This window comes from Colius striatus, chromosome 25, assembly GCF_028858725.1.
Source record: "Colius striatus isolate bColStr4 chromosome 25, bColStr4.1.hap1, whole genome shotgun sequence".
NCBI classification, from domain to species: Eukaryota; Metazoa; Chordata; class Aves; order Coliiformes; family Coliidae; genus Colius; species Colius striatus.
Window position 1 is genome coordinate 1,652,011 of NC_084783.1, and position 20,552 is coordinate 1,672,562.

The 20,552-nt window shown below is 65.1% G+C and overlaps 3 protein-coding genes across 3 annotated transcripts; 1 reads left to right on the forward strand and 2 right to left on the reverse strand.

Annotated features, from left to right (window-relative positions):
- Nucleotides 1–1,777: 1,777 nt before the first annotated feature.
- EBI3 (Epstein-Barr virus induced 3) lies at nt 1,778–4,597 on the reverse strand. The gene is made up of 7 exons (XM_062015025.1): nt 4,536–4,597; nt 3,772–3,893; nt 3,088–3,312; nt 2,875–2,992; nt 2,591–2,763; nt 2,161–2,318; nt 1,778–2,051 (listed from the first exon to the last, which is right to left on the reverse strand). The coding sequence occupies exons 2-7, from the start codon at nt 3,854–3,856 to the stop codon at nt 1,899–1,901; spliced, it is 912 nt and encodes a 303-aa protein (XP_061871009.1). The 5' UTR covers nt 3,857–3,893; nt 4,536–4,597; the 3' UTR covers nt 1,778–1,898.
- Nucleotides 4,598–4,902: 305 nt separating this feature from the next.
- On the reverse strand, nt 4,903–12,571 carry ANKRD24 (ankyrin repeat domain 24). Its single transcript, XM_062014954.1, has 19 exons — nt 12,432–12,571; nt 11,261–11,391; nt 11,093–11,181; nt 10,717–10,781; nt 10,454–10,511; nt 10,303–10,373; nt 9,960–10,066; nt 9,684–9,871; nt 8,971–8,999; nt 8,724–8,816; nt 8,023–8,127; nt 7,864–7,908; nt 7,662–7,760; nt 7,513–7,585; nt 7,310–7,431; nt 5,751–6,908; nt 5,514–5,651; nt 5,361–5,426; nt 4,903–5,170 (listed from the first exon to the last, which is right to left on the reverse strand). The coding sequence occupies exons 1-19, from the start codon at nt 12,498–12,500 to the stop codon at nt 5,093–5,095; spliced, it is 2,784 nt and encodes a 927-aa protein (XP_061870938.1). The 5' UTR covers nt 12,501–12,571; the 3' UTR covers nt 4,903–5,092.
- A 2,311-nt stretch (nt 12,572–14,882) lies between these two features.
- Nucleotides 14,883–20,540, forward strand: SIRT6 (sirtuin 6). The gene is made up of 8 exons (XM_062015047.1): nt 14,883–15,002; nt 15,744–15,871; nt 16,227–16,409; nt 17,093–17,152; nt 17,663–17,758; nt 18,437–18,517; nt 18,832–18,955; nt 19,630–20,540. Exons 1-8 carry the CDS (start codon nt 14,937–14,939, stop codon nt 19,963–19,965), a joined length of 1,074 nt encoding a protein of 357 aa, XP_061871031.1. The 5' UTR covers nt 14,883–14,936; the 3' UTR covers nt 19,966–20,540.
- Nucleotides 20,541–20,552: the final 12 nt, after the last annotated feature.

Sequence of the window (20,552 nt, forward strand, 5' to 3'; positions counted from 1 at the left end):
CTTCCTCAGCAAAGCCTCGTGAAGGGCCTGGGGCTGAGGGGCAGAGAACACTACCCAGGACCCTACAAAGGCTGGTGAAGGTGCCAAGAAAATCTGGAGGGCAGCAGAGCCCCGGAAAAGCCTGGCAGAGGCACTGGTGCTTTCTGGAGTCATCAGGGCTCTGCCCAGGTCCCCAGCAAAGCCCAGTGAAAGACCTAAGAGCCTCTGGAGGGCAAGAGAGCCCGGCCTGGGCTTTGGCTGAAAGGACTGAGGGACCGGGAAATCCCAGCAAAGGCCGTGGGGTTCTCTGCAGGGCTGCAGGGCCGTGCCTGGCCCAGCCTCGGGAGCACTGCGCATCAGCAGCACCTTGGAAACGGGCAGTGCTGGGCTGAGGGCGCTGGCAGGGCCCTGAGCTTGCTCCCCCCCCCGAGACAGCCCCTCACCACAGCCCAGGGCCAAAATGGAGACACAACCACCTCAGGCACCCCCACAGCAGCAGCACAGCTGTTGGCAGCCCTCAGCTTCCCTGGCTTGGGCACACAGGGAGGAGCTCAGGATGCGATCTGAGCAGAGCATCCTCACACAGCAAGTGACTGAAGAGCCACTCTGCACAGCACAGGGGGCAAAACCGGCTCCAGGGCACAAGAAAAGGCCTCGGGAGGGCACAAGCGACGCCTCAGCGAGCCTGAGGTGAAAGGGAGGAGGTGCCAAAGCAGCTCGAGGGGCAACACAAGGCTCAGAGGAATGAAACGGCCTCGGGAGGGAACCAGAGAGAATGGGACGAGCGGTGAGGCGGCTGTGGCGAACACTGCGGCTCCAGAGCCGGTGTGCGGTGTGCCGGGGCTCCCGGGCACCGCGGGGCCAGCGCGGGGCTGCGCCGCCCCACACGCACCGACATGGCCGCCGGAGAGCGCGCGGGAGGGCGGCCCGCGCATGCGCACAGCGCCCCGCAGCGGCGGGGGAGCCGCACCGCCAGGGGGCAGCAGCGGAGACCCCGCGCGTGGGGACGCGACGCCCCGAGACCCCGCGCGTGGGGACACAGCGCCCCGAGACCCCCGCGCGTGGGGACGGGGCCTGCGGGGACACACCGCACTGAGACCCCCGCGCGTGGGGACGGGGCCTGCGGGGACACAACGCCCCGAGATCCCCGCGCGTGGGGACACACCGCACCGAGACCCCCGCGCGTGGGGACACAACGCCCCGAGACCCCGCGCGTGGGGACGGGGCCTGCGGGGCACCTGCGGCCGTCACAGGACCCACCGCCCTTAGAGACCCCCCGCAGACGCCTCCCCACGGTGACTGGGGACCCGCCATGGCCACACGCCTCCCTCCGCAAACAGCCCCGCCCCCCGCGGCCGCTCATTGGTGGGAAGGGCCGCCGCCCGGCGGATCCTCGCCTACTATTGGCTACCGCAGCTGTCCGTCAAAGGGAAAGGCGGGTCCGGGGTGAAGGTGGGAGCCCGCGAGGTCGCCGCAGGGGTCAGAGGGAGCCGCGGGGCGACCGAGAGACCCCGGAGAGGGGCCACGGGGCCTGTACAGGCCTGAGGGGGACAAATCTGCGCCATGGCGGAGTGACAGGCACCTGCTGAAGCCACAAAGACCCACCAAAGCCTTGCGAGGGGAGTCAAGGATCCCGTGTGGACCCTCCCCAGCGCCCGGCCTGGGCCGTAGGGACGGGCTGAGGTGATGCAGGTCGGTGGGAGCCGGTGCCCTCCCTCTGCCTCACGGCAGCAAAGGGACCGACCCAGGGGCAGCTCAGCTGCTGCGTGGGGAACATCACCAGAGCAGTCCGGGGAGATGAGCCTCAAGCCGGTTTATTGCCTGTTTCTGGTGGGTGGCTCCAGCGCTGGTGGCTCCAGGCTGGTGGGGGCTGTGGGTTCCTCATGGCGTGAGGGGGGGAGCAGGATGGGGCAGGGCTGTCAGGGCTCCATCCAGGGCATCCCCGAGGCCGGTGGGCTCCAGACGCTGAACTCCCCCGAGTCTGTGGAGTCCTTGGCGGCCACCTGGACGTGGTGGAGGGTCCCGGGTCGGAGTCCCGTCAGCGTGTACGAGGTCTGCTCGTAGGGCCCGATCTGGGGGTACAGCGGGGTCAGGGGCACCCGTGGGCTGGGGGAGGAGGGCACAGCCTGGCTGGGCCCTGCAGCCCTCAGCCGTGTCCCCTGCGTGGGAAGGTGACGGTACCGTGGTGACTGAGCCCTCCCAGCCGTAGCGGATGTAGTACTTCAGCGGGAAGTACTCCGGGAAGGGCCACGACCCTGGGGGGCTCCACTCCAGCAGCAGCTCCGTGGTCTCCTCAGGGATGGGTGAGACCTTCAGGTCCTCGGGAGGGTCTGGCTTTACTAACCCAGCAGGGAGACACAAGGCAAGTGTGAGGTGCCAGCTGGGGGATGTGTCACGGGACCACTGGGGCCGGTGAAGCCGCGTCCTGAGCTGTGCAATCCGGGCTGAGACCCAGCAAATCGTTGCACTGGTGTTCCCACAGCCCAGGGAGATGAGCAAACCAAGGGAGGAAAGGCCCAGAGGAAGAAGCCCCACGGTTGGATTCCAACCCAGGCACGCTGCTTGGGCAGTGGGGGGTTATGTGTGAGGGGACCCCGGGGCAGCCACTCACTGATGTTCTCCAGGAGGAAGGGCAGGAGCCTGGAGGCGGTGCCCAGCGCGTTTGTGGCCGTCACATTCAGCACGTAGGGCGTGAGGGAGAACATCTGCAGGTCCCCGAAGGAGCAGCTCCACGGCCCCGTGCGCACACACTCCCCCTGCTCTGAGGCCTCCCACGAGCCGTGCCTGGGGGTGGCAGGGGGCAGCTGGGCGAGGGGCTGTGCTGCCTGCAGCCCCCCATGTGCCACGGGCACGGGGAGGGGGGCTCATGCAGGACTTGGGGCACCCGACACTGACCTGTATGTGGCCACAAAGTCAGTGTCCAGCAGTGGGTCAGGGGCCAGGACCCAGGAGCAGTTCACTGCCTGCGGGTAGCTGATGGCCCAGCACTCCACAGCGGGCAGCGGGGGTGGATCTGGGGCAGGGAACAGTCGTCACCCCACTGCCAGCCCCCCCCAGGAGACCCCCAGCCTGCAGCAAGGGCCAGCGGGGCGGGCTGGGGTCACTCACAGCCGAGCTGCAGGCAGACAGTGCCCCAGGTCTCTCCAGTGGCAGGGTGGTGGCAGCTGTAGTGGCCCTCGTGGGCCAGGCTGGCATTGGGGAGGGCCAGCCCCGGGGCAGGATACGTGCCCAGGACGGTCCCTCCCCGGCGCCACTCGGCCGATTCCCCCGCAGCAGCCGGGCAGCGCAGCAGCACCGGGGTGCCCAGGGCGCCGTGCTGCAGGGCACAGGGGCCTGGGGGACAGGGGGCATGGGCTGCACCTCCTGGCACAAGCGCCCTGTGTCCCCCCTGCCCCAGCCCAGGGCAGCCCAGGGGACACGCCACAGTGGTCACCAGCCCCCCCAAGCTGCCAATCCTGCCCGTGTCCCTCCACTTCTCTCCTTAGATGCCCTGTAACTCTGTCCTTAGTCCCCTCAGTGTCCCTGTACCTCCATCCCTGCTCCCTTCATCCACAGCACCCCCAATCTGCCCAATTCTCTGATCTCCAATACCCTCAAATCCTCCCATACGTCCACCCCAGAGCCCTGGTACCTCCACTGCCAGTTGCCCATGTCCCCACACCTCTTGCCTCCAGCTCAGCTGTCCTCAGCCCTCCCCACTGCCCCCAACCTCCATCACAACCCCATAGCTCCACCCCCCTCCACCTCACAAGCCCCCACACCTGTGTCCCCCTTGTCCCTGTCCGCCTGTACCTCCATCCCCAGTGCCACCTGCCGTGGTGTTGTAGGGAGCAGCGCAGATGGGTGCCACAAAAGCCACCACCCAAAGCCACTTCATGTCAGGGAACTCCGTGGAGCTGCCTGGTTCCAGGGACCTGTGAGGACAGGCAGGATGATCAAACCCCAGGGCAGGGGACAGGAGGGACACTGTGGCCACAGGACCCCAGGTGACATCACCCTAACACTGAGGATTCATCTCTGGGCCACCCTGCAGTGCTGTGCCTCAGTTTCCCTTCTGGCCTTGCTGCATGCCCTGGGGACAGGGGTTGTTTTCTCGCTGCAGTGGCCAGATCCTGCTGTCGGGAAGGAGGAGGGGTGGAGGTGGGGATGAAAACACCCTGTATGAGCAGGGTTTGCCACAGGGACCCGCAGCCACCCCTGCCACGCTGTGCCACTCAGGGTGTCAGGTCACTCTGGGCCTCAACCAGGGAAGGGCTCGGAGGGTGGCCCCCACCTCCCAGGGCACCTGGGGAGGGACTGTCCCTCACAGATAACCCCCCAAAACCCAGCCTGGGGGCCGAGATCCCCCTGTGACCAAGCCCAGCACCACCAGGACGGATCCTGCCCTTATCACCCCCCACCCTGGCCGTGGGTGGCTCAGCCCCGGGGACAGAACCTGCCGGGGAAGGGGACGTGCCTGGCTCACCCTGTGTCACAGAGAACCCCCCAGCCAGACGCCATGGGGCCAGCCCTAACCCCCCAGCCCCACGGGGAGCCGTGTTCCCCGTCACACTCACCGCAGCAGGGCCGGACATCTGTGGGACGCGGGAAGCCGCAGCCCCGGCGGCCTCAGCCCATTTCCTCGGCAGGAAGCGCCGTCCCCAGCGGGGACCCGCCGCCAGCCTGGCTCCAGGGACCCCCCCACGGGGATCCTGCCTCAGGCACGAAGGTGGATTCAAACTCTGGCCAAGAGGATTTCAACCCTTGCTGTGCCATCACCCCTCTCCCTTCACAGTCACCCGCTCCTGTCTGAGGACACGGGGGCTGGAGGCACCGACCCCCTACTGTCCCCAGCTCTGCCACCCCCCTCACAGCCCCCTGTGCCCGTGAGCCCCCCTGAGATGAATCACCCCGTTGGTGTGAGTATAAATACTTTATTGCTGCTGTGTTGGGGTGCAGGGGGGGAGTGGGAGGCTGCCACAGCCCCCCAGGGCCGGGTAGGCGGTGGGTGCCAGTGACAGGGTGCTGCCCTGAAGCAAAGGGGCACAAAGGGTGCGATCGCAGGCCTGGCCCGTGTCTGGCCATGTCACTGGCCATGCCCTGACCCCTGTGGCACTGCTGCACTGGCAGGGGCTCATCTGCCCTGCTCCTGCAGCTGCTGCATCCTCAGGATCTGGCAGAGGAGTTTCTGGACATCCTCGTCCATGTGGCCCTGGGGTGGAGAAGAGAGCAGTGGTGACATCAAAGGGGACATCAGGGAGTCTCTGTGAGTGGCCCAAGCACCCCATGGTGCATCCAGCCCCTTGCTGCCTCTCACAGGAGCCGCTGTGGGGCCGCCCAGTGGCCCAGCTCCCCACACTGGTGTCTCCAGTTCCCCCTCCCCAGCCACATCCCCACCTCACCTGCACGGCGCAGAGCAGGTGCCGGCGGTACAGCGTCACCACCTTGCCGTGGCGCAGCTCTGTCTCCTGCGAGAGAGCGAGCCAGGGGGCTTGGGGAAGCCCAGAGCCCAGCAGGCAACAGCCACGACACTCTGCCCCTCGCCCAGCACCCACCTCCAGCTTCTCCTGCAGTGCCTGGATCCTGGCCTGGAGCGTGGCTGTGTTGGGGGCTGCCTGTGGTGCTCCCCGGGAGTCGGGGAGGGCGTGCAGGGCTTCCTTCAGCCTGAAGACCTCCTTAGACAGCTCAGTGATCTGCACACAGAGGTTACAGAGACCCCTCAGCTCCGGCTCCCTGGGGTCACCCCCTGAGCCCTGGGCCAACCCCTCCCACACCTCGTCCCTGTCCCCCACCTTCCTGTCCCTCTCCCTGACGAGCCGTGCCGAGTCCTCGGCGTGGCCGTGCAGCTCCCGCAGCTTCCGCGCCTCGTCGCGCGCCTCCTCCAGCTGCTTCTGCGCGGCCGCCAGTCGCTCCTCGGCCGCCTGCCGCTCGCTCTTCATGAACAGCGCCTGCCGCTGCACCCGGAACACCTCCTCGCACGTCTTCTCGTGCCGCCGCGACAGCTCGGCCAGCCGCTGCGCCAGCGCCGCCGCCTCGGCCCGCAGCCCGTCCTGCGCCGCCTCGTGCTCTCCCCGCGGCACGGCCGTGGCCAGCTCGGCCTGCAGCCGGGCGGCCTCGCGCCCCTTGGCCTCGGCCGCCGCCTCCAGCTCGGCCGCCCGCTCCCGCAGCGCCCGCGCCTGCTCCTCCAGCGCCGCCACGGCCCGGGCGTGCTCGTCCCGCGGCACTCGGCCCTCGGCCTCCGCCGTCGCCTGCCGCAGCCGCGCCAGGGCCTCGTCGTGCTCCCGCCGGCTCACGGGCCGCGCGGCCAGCTGCTCCCTCAGGCCGCCCAGCTCGGCCTCCCTGCGCCCCAGCGTCTCGCGCAGCTTCCCCAGCTGGGCCGTCGCCTCCTCGTGCTGCCGCGCCAGCTCCGACACCCGTCGCTCCAGCGCCACCGGCTCTGCCTCGGGGCCGCCGGCCGCCGGCCGGGCCGGCGCCTTGGCCTCCAGCTCCCGCCGCAGCGCCTCGGCCTCAGCCTCGGCCCGGCCGCAGCGCGCCAGCAAGGCCTCCTTCTCCCTCGATGCCTCCTCTGGCGAGGCCGCGGCCTCCACGGCGTCCACGCGGGCCTGCAGCTCCTTCAGCCGCCGCTCCCGCTCCTCCAGCGCCGCCCGCGCCTGCCGCAGGGCCGCCCGCGCCTCCGCCAGCTCCGCACCGGCCTCCGAGGAGCAGCTCGGCGCCCGCGGCTCCGGCGGCTCGCCCCGGCTCCGGGCCGGCTCCTCGGCAGGTGGCTGTGCCGCGCCGCCCGTCCCGGTGTGCTCCGAGGCAGCGTCCTGCCGCCCCGGCTGCCCCCCGGCCCCCACGGCCGTGCCGCGCAGCTGCTCCAGCTCCCGCTGCAGGGCGTTGTAGAGGCTGACGGGCACCACGGCCCCGGGGACGGACGGGCTGCTCTCGTCTCGCTCGTAGTTCTCCAGCACCTGCCGAGGTTTTCACATCATCAACACGTGTAAGTCCCTGCAGGGTGGGTGTCAGGAGGATGGGGCCAGTGTGTGGTGGCCAGTGGCAGGACAAGGGGTAAGGGGCAGAGGCTGGCACACAGGCAGTGCCCCTGGCACAGGAGGAGCAAGTCCTTTGGTGCTGAGCTGAGGGAGCCCTGGCCCAGGCTGCCCAGGGAGGGTGTGGAGGCTCCTGCTCAGGAGGTTTCCAACCCCACCTGGACACGTTCCTGTGCCCCCTGAGCCAGGGGAAGCTGCTGGAGCAGGGGCTGGGGCTGGAGCAGCTCTGCAGGGCCCTTCCAGCCCCACCACTCAGGGACTCTGTGAGACAGTGAAGCCACCAGAGGAAAAAGGCAGGGAGGGACAGACAGGGGGGGACTTGCCTGTATTTTCTCCCTCAGCTCCTTGTTCTGCATGGTGAGGGACTGAACCTGCCCCTGCAGCGTGGCCAGCAGCTCCTCAGCCGAGGGGCTCAACGTCTTCTTGGAGAGCAGCAGCTCTGCCCCTGCGGGACACAGGCTCTCCAGTGCCCAGCCCACGCACATCCCAGCCCCGCAGGGCCCTTGGGAGCCGGGCAGTGCCCTACCTGGGAACTCCAGTGGATCTCCCTCCTCGTCCTGCAGCGTCTCAATGTCGTAGCTCGTGTTCTCCTTCTCGTTCTGGGGGTGCAGAGGCACAGTCACCCCCTGCACGGCTCAGCCCCTGGCACTGCCCGCTGCCACCCCCACAACACACCTCCAGCGAGGACAAGCGGCTTCGCAGAGCCTCCACCTCCTTGCCCAGCCTCTCCTTCTCACCGTCCCGCACCACCAGCTTCTCCTCCAGCTCCTGGATCTGTGGGGCAGGACGTGGGCGTGGAGAGCCCTTCGCCCCCAGCACAGTCCCACAGCATCCCCCAGCACCCCAGGGAGCCGAGGCCGCTCCCCACTGCCCTCACCTGCTTCTCCATGGAGCGCAGGGAGCCCTCGTCCAGCTCTGCCCGCTAGCAGGACAGAGAGGAAACGGGGAGGGATGAATGCTGTGCCCGTGCCTCCCCTCCCCTCTGCCCCCCAGGGACACGGTGGCACCTCCCCACGCGCCTGGTGCCCGCCGGTACCTCCCGTCTCTGCTTCTCCTGCTGCTCCAGGCCCCGGATCTTCTGCAGGAACTGTGCCCTCTCCTGCCGCAGCCGCACGATCTCCTCGTAGGCATCACGGTCCTCCTGCTGCCAAACCTCAGTGCTGGGCACTGCTGTGCCCTCCCTGCTGGCAGCCCCCTCAACCCATCCTCACCAGGGGGCTGGGGCAGGCTGAGCCCAGCCAGGCACACGTACCCCCACGAGTGAGCCACACTCCGGGGTATGTGGGGTGCTTTTTGACACCAGAGAGAAGGAAAGGCTCTGGCAGGGCATGCACACCCCAGCACCAGCATCCCCCAGCACCAGCACCCCCCAGCACCAGCACCCCCCAGCACCAGCACACCCCAGCACCAGCATCCCCCAGCACCAGCACACCCCAGCACCAGCACCCCCCAGCACCAGCACACCCCAGCACCAGCACTCCCCAGCACCAGCACACCCCAGCACCAGCACACCCCAGCACCAGCACAGGCCCTTGGGTGAGGAGTGTTTTGGGCCCATGGGGTGGAAAGCAAGCAGCTTGGGGTGCTGCAGGCACCCTGGGAGAGGGGATGAAGCTTCACTGCAGCTCAGGCCAGCCCAGGAGCATCACCTCTGCTCAGCTGAAGCCTGAGCCAACCATGGTTCAGCTACCCAGGGCCTGCCAAGCCAGATGTGGAGCTGAGGGACCCCTCTCTCACCTGGTTGGGGAGGCCCAGGGGAGGCAGAGGGGCCTTTCTCTTCCTTGGAGTGCTGCTCTTCTCCCTGACAGATGACTGGCTGGGTGAAGACGTCTGCAGGGACACCAAGGCAGAGGGGACGTCACATATAAAACAGCCTCCATCCTGCTGGATCCATCAGCCACCTTGGAGAGCCCCAGGGTTCTTGGGGGCCCGGGGGCTGGGGCCAGGCCAGCCCAGGGTGGGCAGCCAGGCAACATCCCTTTACCTGGGACATCTGCTCAACTGATTCCTCTTCTGTGGGGCAGAGCAGAAGGGAAGAGAAATTGGGGAGATTTAGGGTCTCCTGGGGTTGCAAGGGCAGGGGACAGGTCTGTGTGCAAGGGGACAGGTATGGGGACATGCTTGGGCATGTGACTGCAGGGATGCACACACGTGCACCCAGGCACACAGAGACAGACACTGACACACATGTGCCTTTATCCCCCTGCCTTGCAAATGTGTGTGTGAGCAGGGGAAGAACCTGAGGCAGACAAGGCTCAGCACCACCCCACAGCCCTGGGCTGGTGACAGCATGGGCAAAGGCACCTCCAGTGTGTGAGGAAGAGGGACGAGGGGTAACAGGCACAGGCTGGCCAGTGGCAGTGCCCCTGGCACAGGAGGAGCAAGTCCTTTGGTGCTGAGGGGAGGGAGCCCTGGCCCAGGCTGCCCAGGGAGGGTGTGGAGGCTCCTTCTCAGGAGGTTTCCAACCCCACCTGGACACGTTCCTGTGCCCCCTGAGCCAGGGGAACCTGCTTGAGCAGGGGCTGGGGCTGGAGCAGCTCTGCAGGGCCCTTCCAGTCCCCACTATTCAGGGATTCTGTATCCCCAGCCTTGCCCAGCCTCCTCCAGCCAGCCCCACAGCACCCTGCAGCATGAAACCAACCCCCATGGGTCCATCCCCTGCAGACAAGGAGCACAAGGGTAGCACAGCTGCCTCACCACTGGCCCAGGACCGGCGCTGAGCAGCCTCTTGCAGGAAGTGCTGGATGAGAGCATTGCCTGTGGCCAGGCTGTAGTGAGCAGCATCGTGGCCTGTGGAGTCCACCACAGCCACCCGGGCACCGCCGTTGACCAGCACCTCCACGGTCTCCACGCTGCCGTTCTCACAGGCCAGCATCAGGGCTGTCCTGAGCAGAGCAGTGGGAGCAGAGGTGAGAGGTCTCGCTCCCTCCACATCTCCCCATCCATCCCCAGGCCCCAGCAGCACAGACTCACCTCCCCTGCAGGTCCCGGCTGTTGACAGCCGCGCCGCGGTGCAGCAGGTACCGGCACAGCTCCGAGTGGCTCATCTTGGCAGCGAGGATCAGCGGTGTGGAGCCATCCTGGGAGGGTCAGGTTGGGTGGGGATGTGAAGACAAGGCTCAGATTGGGTGAGGATGTGCAGACAAGGCTCAGATGTCCCCAAGGGGCACCTTGCTCCCCTTTATCTCCCCAGTTTCCACGTCCCGCTTGCCGGTGTGCTTTGAGCCCTGCTGTGTTCCACCCCAGGGGCTGCTGCGCTTCAGAGGCAGCCCCAGCCTGGCACAGCCTGGCAGGGTGAGGAGCAGAGAGATCTCACCTTGTCCTTGATGTTCAAGGGAGCCTTGAAATCACAGAGGATCTCTGAGCACGAGATGCAGCCGCTGACCGCTGCGGGGAAGGACAGAGGCTGAGGGCTCTGCCTCCCACAGGGACACGAGCAGGACGGGGCTGGCACTGTCCCCACTCACCTGCGTGGTGCAGAGCTGTTCGGCCGCTGCCATCAGCCACGTCCACAGGACAGGAGGCCTGAGGGAGAGAGCCTGGGTCACAGGGGGACACACAGACAGACTGCTTGGCATGGTGGAGGGCTGAGCAGGTGCTGGGCAGCACCGGGAGCCACTGTGCCAGCCCTCATCACCGGTGAGGGAAGGGAGTTCAAGGTCAGGGAGGACACCTCGCTGGCACAGCACCTTCCCTCCTTCCCTCCCTCCCTGCTTCCCAGCCCCGGTACCTGCAGCAGTTTGCTGACGCACTGCGGGTGGCCGTGCTTGGAGGCCAAGTGCAGGGCGGTGTAACCTGGGCAGAGGGACAGACAGACAGGTCAGAGGGACAGATCAGACAAGGGCTCTGTGGCAGAGGGGACGGGCTGGGGGACAGATGGGATCTGCTGGACTGGGGCTGAATAGGAAGGGGACATCCCCAGGAATACCACGGGTCAGTGCTTGTGTGCCCAGCTTGCACCGGGACAATTTAGAGCTCAGGTGTGGCTGTCCCCTGTGTCCCCACAGCCTCAAACCCCACCATGAGGGTGGGGACAACCAGGGAGCACTGGTGGCCCCATCTGGAGCACGGCATTAGCCAAGGGCACGTGGTGGCCATGGCCTCACCCGAGCTGTCCTTGGTCATGGCATCCACGCCGTGAGCCAGCATGGCTTCCAGGCAGTCCACATTGCCCCGTGTGGCAGCCAGGTGGAACCTGCAGCACGAGCAGGGGCTGTGGGACCCGTGTCCTTGGCCACCAGCCCCGTGTCCCCCACACACAGGTCAGCACTCACGCGGATTTGCCCTCCGAGTCCAGCTTGGTGGGGACCAGGCCCTTGCGAACCAGGAGCGACGTCACCCTCCCGGCATCGTTGTAGTCCACGGCTTGCAGGAGCTTCTCATCGTTCTTGGTCCAGTCCTGGCTCTGCAATGAAGCCAAGAGCAGGCTGAGGTGGGTCTGCCACCCCCAGCGACAGGCAGGGTGCTGGGCTGAGCTCAGGGACCCATCTTCATCTTCCTCATGCGATCGCCCACCCATCTCTGTCCCCTCTGGGCCATTTCCCCTCGCAAGGTGCAGTGGTGTCTGGTCTCCAGGTAGTGGGGGGGTTAGCTGGGTTCTCTTCAGCCCTCCCCAGTTTGCAGCTCACACACCAGGAGCCTTACAGAGCTGCCCCAGTTCAGCAGCAGAGGGGCCAGGCTGTGAGCTGGGATATGGGAGCGAGCCATCACTGCCTGGTTGCCCCTGCCCCGGGGTTTGCACCAGCCACCCCAATGACCTCCCTGCTAAACAAACACAGCCAGCACCCCCAAGTCAGCGCCCTGCACCCCATTCTCAGCCAGGGCTCCCCACCGAGCCCATTCCCAGCCCCCCTTTGCTCCCCGGTGAGGAAGGGACAAAGCCAGAGCGAGCGCAGAGCAGCTCCCCCGGGATGGCTCCAGCCTCTCCAGGATAGATGGGGCGCGACGCCGTGCCCACCCCTGTGCAGGGCAGGGGCTGGATGGGGGTTCCCCATGCCAGGGGAGCGTCCCACAGCGGGACAGGGCCAGTGGGAAGCTCTGGGTTCACCCCACAGCCCCCGCTGGCACACCGGCGGCAGGAAATGCATGTCCCATTTTGGGAGCTGGATCCTGCCCCTCGCCAGCCCAGGGCCCCGGGCCAGACACGGCACCTGCGACACTGTGCCCCCGAGGTGCCCCCGACAGCCCCTCCAGCCGTGTGGGGCCAGGGAACCCCGTCCAGGGGTGGGGATAAACCAGTCTCCCGGGGTTACTGGGCAAACTGGAAGGGTGGTGCCCGCTCTCCCCCCCCCCCCCACCAAACCCCTGTCGTGCAAGGACAAAGCAGGTTGGAGAGGACACGGCGAGCCCCGGGGGGACGGAGGGGGCCCGGGTGGGGTGGGGGTGGCACGGCTCACCCCGGAGGACGTGACCAAAGGGGACCGGAGATGGAGGACGGGGACGTACCGCGAAGGAGGCAGCGGCACAGAGGCAGATCTGCTTCATGGTGGTGAGGAGGAGGTGGCGGGCAGCCATGCAGCCCCTGTCCCCCGCCTGGGCGAGGGCTGGACGGGGCTCCAAGCCGTGGACCCCAGACCCCGGCTCGGTCCAGCATCGCTGCCCGGGCGGGGGCCGGGTCCTGCCGCAGTGGGAGACAGGATCCGCCTCCCTCCATCCCTCCGTCCCTCCTTCTTTCCCTCCTTCCCTCCCTCCTCGGCAGCCCGAGCTCCGGGCATCCCCGCATCCCCGCCACGGAGCGGCTACCGAGGTTCCAGTCAGAGACCAGCACCCAGACTGGTCCCAGTTAAAGCGGGGGACTGGGAGGGTGGCAGCAATGCAGCCCCGAACCAAGGGGATGAGCGTGCTCCTGCCACACAGATCCTGTTCCCCGAGGAGGGAGGCGTGGGACCCCTGCCCTGCCCGGTGGGCACAGACTTACCTCCCACCACAGCCCTGGACCCTCTGCCTGCATCAGAGGAGCTCAGCAAACCCCACTCAAACAGGGAACCCCAAAACGCAAAGGGTCCCCAGGCAGGTGCCCTGGAAGAGCCCCAGGGGTGGCAGGACCCTCTCACCACTGCCAGCAGTGTCCAGGGCAGCGTGGGGAAACTGAGGCACGGAGCACCCCAAGCAGGGCAAGACCCCACAGACTTCACACGAGGGGCTTCAGCCTGTGTCCATGTGTCCCCCAGTGCACACGTCCACCCAGGGCATGTCCCACAGTGCTGGGCACGAGGACCTGTGGCCCCAGGCCAGGCTGGTGCTGAATAATTGAGGAGCATTGACAGGCTGGTTCCACCGGCTGTGGCAGCTGGAAAGCTGGCAGCCATCCTCAGGAAGGGAACAGGGAATGGACCTGGGACCTGCTTCCCTCTCCCTGCTGCTGCCTTTCTCCCTATGTTCTGTCCTGCTCCCAACCATGGCCCTGGGACCACACCTGGGGACACCAGGAGCTCAATCCCACCAGCCAGGGAAGCAGTGCCCACCTCCATGGGGCTGCTGTCCCCATGCTGAGCTGCCACCCCGTGTCCCAGGGCAGGCTGCCATGTCCCTGTGACACTGGGGACATTGTGGGGAAGATCCTCATGTCCTCACATCCCTGTGAATCCTGGGACATGCTGGGGCAGGTCCCCGTGTCCCCATGGACACTGTGGGGCTGGTCTCTGTGTCCCTGTGAAACCTGGGACATCCCAGGGCAGGTCCTCACGTCCCCATGGACATCTCAGAGGAGGTCCTTGTGTCACCAGCGACATCGTAGGGCTTGTCCCTGTGAGACCTGAGGCATCCCAGGGCAGCTCCCCACGTCCCCATGTCCCTGGCGATGGCACTCACGTCTCCCTTCTTGAACTTGGCCTTCAGGCTCTTCATGGCAGCTCCAGCCTCAGCCCTGTGGCATCCGGATGGGGGACAGCCGTGCTCGGGGGTCTCTTCCCCACCGCTGTTAGCTCAGCCACCCGCAGCCCCGCGGCTCCCAGAGCCCCGTCCTTGGCAGCCGTCTCTCGCCGCGGCACCCGGAGCAGGGGGAAGCAGGCGGCAGGGAGTTGGGTTACGGCACGGCTGCGGTTACAGCCGGCAGCGCTGGGCAGCTGGGGGGGCTCCAGGGGGACCGGCTCTGTCTGCAAAGGGTCTGCCTGTACCTGGCATGGCAGCGTGGGGCTGGAGGGGAGCTGGGGGTCTAAGGGCAGCAGTCACCGTCCCTCTCGGGTGTCTGGGGCTGCAGGTAGCGAGGGGCAGGGCTGGGCCCGGACCAGCTGCACGCTCTGCCCTCCTCCCCATCTCAGAATCACAGGATCCCTGAGTGCTGGGGCTGGAAGGGCCCTGCAGAGCTGCTCCAGCCCCAGCCCCTGCTCCAGCAGCTTCCCCTGGCTCAGGGGGCACAGGAACGTGTCCAGGTGGGGTTGGAAACCTCCTGAGCAGGAGCCTCCACACCCTCCCTGGGCAGCCTGGGCCAGGGCTCCCTCACCCCAGCACCAAAGGACTTTCTCCTTGTGTTCAAGTGGAACTTTGTGTGTTTCAGCTTCTGTCCTGTCCCTGGACACTACAGAAAAAAGTGTCACCCCATCCCTTTGACAGACACCTTTCAAAGACTTGTGTTCACGAGCTCCCCTGAGCTCAGGCTCCTCTCCTCCAGTGGAGCACCCCAGGTCTCAGCCTTTGCTCCTCACACACGCCCCATCCCCTCAGCGTCTCGGTGTCCCTGCCCTGGCCTCTCTGCAGCACTTCCCTGTCCCTCTGGAGCCCAGAGCTGGCCACAGCACTGCAGCTGAGGCCTCAGCAGGGCAGAGGTGGCGCTGAGCCTCCCCCGCCCCGTGCCCACACTCGCCCCGGTGCCGCCGCGGCCCCGCCCGCCCGGCACAAAGATGGCGGCGGCGGCGCCTGGCCCCGCGCGCGCGCGCCCCGCCCCCGCGGCCTCCCCGCGCTTCCGCCCGCGCGGGCCGGTAACGATGCGCGCTCGGGCGGCCGCCGCCCGCCATGGCGGTCAATTACGCGGCCGGGCTCTCGCCCTACTCGGACAAGGGCAAGTGCGGCCTCCCCGAGGTGAGCGCGGTGCGGCGGGGGCGTCCCTCGGCCCCGCCCGGGGCCTGCTCCGGCCCCGCGGGTTTCTCTGGCGACCGGGCCCGCGGGCGCGTGCCGTGGGGAGCCCGGCGCAGGGTCCCCTTTGTGTCCCCCGGGCCGCCCGACGGCTCCCTCCGTGTCCCCTCAGCCCCGCGCCTGCCCTCCCGCAGCCCCACGGCTCCTTTGTTCTTCCTCCAGGCCCATCTCACGGCTCCGTGTCCCCGCTGGGCCCGGCCCGTGGCTCCCTCCTTGTCCCCTCCAGGCCCGCAGCTCCCGCTCTGTCCCCCCAGGCCTGGCGCTGTCCCTCTGGTTTGTGCCCCAATATAGGACCCTCCCCCTCGTATTCCCCAGCGGGGTTCCCCAAGGGGTGGGTGTGAGGGGCCTGTGCCAGGCATGTGGGGGTGATGATCCCAGCCCTACGGCCTCGGCTGCACTTAAAATAGCTTTTGGGGTGAGGGGACAAGGCCCTGCAGGGCCCTGTCCTGAGCCTGGGGGAGGTGAGGGATGTCAGCTGCCTGTCAGAGCAGCAAATACCCCCGTTTGCATTAGGTGGGATGGTTTATACAACTCCTTCTCTCAGATTAAACACTTTTGTCGTGAAGGATTGTGAAATCTTTAGTGGATAAGAAGGAATTGTGGTTTACTGGCTCTTTGTGCCAGGAGGTATGTCGGAGCTCTCCCTGCATCGCTTCATTCCCATGGTGGTTTGTCTCTTCTGCTCAGATTTTTGACCCACCAGAGGAGCTGGAGAGGAAGGTGCAGGAGCTGGCAGATTTGATCAGGAGCTCTTCCAACGTGGTATTTCACACAGGGGCTGGAATCAGCACCGCCTCAGGGATTCCTGACTTCAGGTAAGGTCGGTGGGCAGCTGGCAAAGCCTTGGGGATGGCACCTCCTTCGAGTACAGCTTGTGTCCTGTAAAGTTTGGCATGTGTTTGCCACTGCCGCAGGGAACCCACCCAGCCCCTGCTGTGTGCTCCTGGATCCAGCAGAAAACACCCCGGTCCCTCTTGCACACCCGTGGGATGTTCAGCCCTCCCACAGCAGCCCCACGTGCGCTCTGGTGGCATCAAAGGCAGAAATTGCTGATGATCCTTGACCTTCACTTGGCAGTGCCCTGCTCATCCTCCACTGACACTGCATTTGTGATGCCTCTCCAACTGTCTTCTCACTGCCCGAGCTCTCACTTCTCTCTCTTTTCTGCAGGGGGCCCAATGGTGTGTGGACTATGGAAGAGAAGGGGCTCTCCCCCAAATTTGACACCACCTTTGAGAATGCCAGGCCCTCCAAGACTCACATGGCCCTGCTGGGGCTGCAGAGGGTCGGCATCCTGAAATTCCTGGTCAGCCAGAACGTGGATGGCCTCCACGTGCGTTCAGGATTCCCACGGTACGGTGTCTCCCTCCTGCCTTGCCCAGCAGCTCCCACGGGGCTGCTCTTGCTGCCTGATGAGAGGGGCCTCATGTGCAAGCGTTTCATGCTGGGGGTTGGTTTCCAAGGCTGGTTTGGAAGTCATCTGCCTGCTCCAACTGGGATGCACTGGTATGGGAAGGGATAGAACCAGCTTGAATTTAGAGAAGAGGTTGTGGTGATAATTCAGAGGGTGCTGAAGTTTAGTCAGCCTCAGTTGGGGCTCTCTAATTCACTGTGCTCAGTGTGTCACCGTTGTGCCAGTGCCTGTTTGATGGCCATGCTCAGCACAGGGAAGCCCCCGTGCTACAGCAGTCTCTGCAGGACCAGCTGCCTCTCTGCAGCAAAGCCAGGTTGCTTTGTGGCACCCAGTGCCTCCAGAGCCTGCCTGACACTGCTGCCTTCCTCTGATACAGCCATCTATAACTAATACAAACTCCTCTCAGTGCCCACCCTGTGTGCTGGGGCACCGTCCCCAGGCCACAGCAGAAAGTTCTTCCTGCTCCACATCACCTGGTGGGTCTGATCCTGCAGAACTGGAAATCGGGGCAGCCCTTGAGGTGCAGGGCTCTGGTGAGGAGGGAGGTTTGTTCAGCTTTCCCCTGTTGCCCCAGGGGTCTCCACCCTTCCCCTTGCTCACCCTCTGCCTCTTTCTCCCACAGGGACAAGTTGGCTGAGCTCCACGGGAACATGTTTGTGGAAGAGTGCGTGAAATGCGGCAAGTACGTGAGGCCTGAGCCTGGGGAGGGCTGTCAGGGGCAGGGTCGTTGTTGGTGTCCCTGGGGAAGGATGGAGGCCCTGCAGATACCGTGGGACTGTCTGCCTGGCAGGTCTCCAGCGCAGCGTGACGTGGATCTGGATCCTAAACCCCATCAAGGGGTGGGAAATGGATGTTCCAGGAATTGCCCAATGTCTGGGGAGACCCTCTGCAAGGTGGATGTGCCAGCAGGGCTGCCTGCAGCAGGCTCTGTGCCTGTGTTGTTCCAAGTGGCGTTTTCCATCCTGGTCTGTGGCTGTTGGTCAGAGCTGCCCTGGGCAGCGCCTGGTTAGAGGTGCAGGCACTGATCCATGAAGGGCTGAGCTGCTCCAGTGGTTGCCCGTGGCTCTGAGCCATCACTCCCCATGTGGGGCCTGTGGTGTGAGGTGTGGCATATCGTGCTGGGGAGAGGGAGGACACGTCCCAGCGGGTTCCTCCTGGCGCGCTGGGCCCTGACAGGCAGCATCTCCCGCAGGCAGTACGTGCGGGACGTGGTGGTGGGCAGCATGGGGCTGAAGCCGACGGGCAGGCTCTGCAGTGTCACCAAGGCCCGGGGGCTGCGGGCCTGCAGGTACGTCTGCTGGGGACTCCAGGGGGTGTGGGGTGGCAGGAGGACCTTTGTGGGGCTGAACCAACGGTCCCTCCAAGCTCAAGTGAAGAAGCAGAAGGTGTAGGGGAGATTTCCAAAGGCCCAGGTAGGGGGAGTGTCCCCACGCTGATAATCTGAGCGGTCATGCTGTGGGATGGCAGCTCTGGAGAGTCCTTTCCACTGGGACACGGCCCCTGTAGGGAAGGGCAGGTTGGTGTTTCCAGATGAAGGTACCCTGAGGTGATCTGGCATCCAGACACGCTCCATGTGCCCCTCATGCTTCCTCAGCCAGGCTCACCGGGCACAGCCCAGCTGCTTTTCCTTTTTCCTGGGGGTCTGGGCTGGGGGCAGAGCTCTGCTGCCTCAGCTCTGCTGCTGGGGAGGGAAAGGCACATCGCAGCTCTGGTGGGACAGTGGAACAGCTGGGGCTCTGGTGGTGTGGCAGCACCAGCCACAACATCCCATAGGCAGGTGAATTCTGTGCCTTCCCTCACCTGCCAGTGAGTCTCCTCAGTTTGTCTGGACATTCTCTATCCCTTTGCAGCGCTGGGTGAGGGAGAGTGGGACAGGATCAGGGTCACTGTCTCCTCTCCCAGGGCAGCTCTGGTGCCTGTTCCTGCCTAGCAAGTGGAAACTGTGATGCCTGTGTGTGTTTCCTAGAGGGAAGCTGAGAGACACCATTCTGGACTGGGAGGACTCCCTGCCTGACCGCGACCTGACGCTGGCAGATGAAGCCTGCAGGTACCATGCTCGGGCTCTTCAGGCCACTGACACAACCATCTGGGCTCCTGTCCTCTTCCCCACTCCACAGCAGCCCTGGGGCTGCCCTTGCCTGGCTTTGTGTTTTGTTTGGCTGTGCTTTGTGCCTCACAGCCCCGAGGCTGTACCCAGAGCACACTCTCCCCAAGAAACCACTGCAAATTCTGGCCACAGTTTTTGCTTCCTGGCTGGGAAGTTTGTGGAGTCCACCCTGGACCAAGGCAGGAGAAGCAGCCTCCAACCAGCCATGGGTTTTTTTTTTCCACTACCCTGAGTGTTTTATCTCCTCCCTGCAGGAAAGCTGATCTCTCCATCACTCTGGGGACCTCTCTGCAGATCAAACCCAGTGGCAACCTCCCGCTAATCACGAAGAAGAGAGGAGGGAAGCTGGTCATAGTCAACCTCCAAGCAACGAAACACGTGAGTGAGAGCACCCTGGCTGCTCTGTGCCCAGAGCAGTTTGCTCTGTGCCACTCCTTTCCCCTCACATCACTTTTCAACCCCGTCGTGGGTCAGTCCCTGCGCATTGTCCCCTCCCAGTGGCCTCGTTCAGTGAGAGAACAGGCTGGGCTTCCCTTGGGGAGGGTTTAAAGCCATGACTCCCAGTAAATACCTAGAAATGGAAGGTGAATCTTAAGAGTAGAATAAAAACCCAGCCCAAAGCCCGACATACCCTCCAGTGAATTATTGCCCAGTGAAATAACACAGAACCTCACCACGGGGCAGATGGGTTTGGTTCACGCCCAGCCCTGGTTTTGGTGCCCTAATTGTCTGAAGTCTTTTGAATAAGCAGAGCTGGGGGTTTCTGGGATGTTGGAGCTCCCCTGTCCTGCTTGGTCCTGGGCTCCCTAGCCTGGCTCTGCATCCATGCCCCTGTCCCTGGGCTGTGTTTCAAGGTGTGATGTCTGCCCAGAGCGCTGTCAGCCCACAGTGCAGCTGGGGAGCGGTGCCAGACAGGCTCAGTTCCTCTCCCGCTGGGGACAGGAGCCCTGGAGCCCATGGGCAGCAGAGCCAGTCCCCAGGCCCTGTCCCCACACTCTCCTTGGCAGGGGATGTTTGTCCCCTGACGCTGTTCCTGCCCTTGTTTGCCACAGGACAGACAGGCCGACCTGCGCATCCATGGCTATGTCGATGATGTCATGACGAAGCTGATGAAGCATTTGGGGCTGGAGGTCCCAGAGTGGACGGGGCCAGTGGTGGTGGAAAGTGCTGAGCTCACCAAGCCCCAACAGCTCTTCAAATTTGACCCCGGGGCTTGCGGGCTGCTGAAGGAGGAGCCTGTGGCCCAGCACAACGGCACGAGTGGGCTGTGCCCCGACCTTGGGACCGCGCTGGCGGAGCCCCGTGACAGTCTGAAGCAGGAGTGTCCCAGCCCAGACATGGGGCCGACAAGGGTGAAGAAGATGAAGGTGGAGCCTCTCCTCACCTGACCCAGACTGTTCCCTGTCTGTCCAGACTCGTCTGTGCCGCTTTTCCTAACGACTCTTTTTTTATTACCCTTCAACATTGTCCCATTTTTTATGTGAGTATTAAATACACTTGAATCGTGTGTTCAGGCAGCTGCACCCACTGGCCTGGGAAGGAAACGGAACAAGCACCTTCTCTGCACGAGGAGCTGTCTGGCCATGGGGCCCAGCAGCCCTTGGAGGGGCACAGGGATGTGGGGCAGTGACACAAGATCACTGGGACACCTGATGCCACCTTGGCTGAAGCTGGGTTGGGTGAGCAGTCTCTCCTGGCTGTGATCTGTCTGCCCACACAGAGGTGGTCCCGTGTGTGCTGGTGGTGCAGAGGCTGTCACTGGGCAGTGGAAGGGGACTGGTGCTGGCCAAATCCTGGCCTGGGAGCTGTGGGATGGTGCCCACTGCTCCCAGGGCAGCCCCAGCCTGGGGCTTGCCATGTGTCCCTGCTCTTTTGCCTCATAATAACTGGGCTTGATGTGTCCCTAGCCCAAGAGTTCTTTGAAACCTTGTGGATCATCCCATATTAAAGTAAACTGAGTGGACTTTGTTCCAAA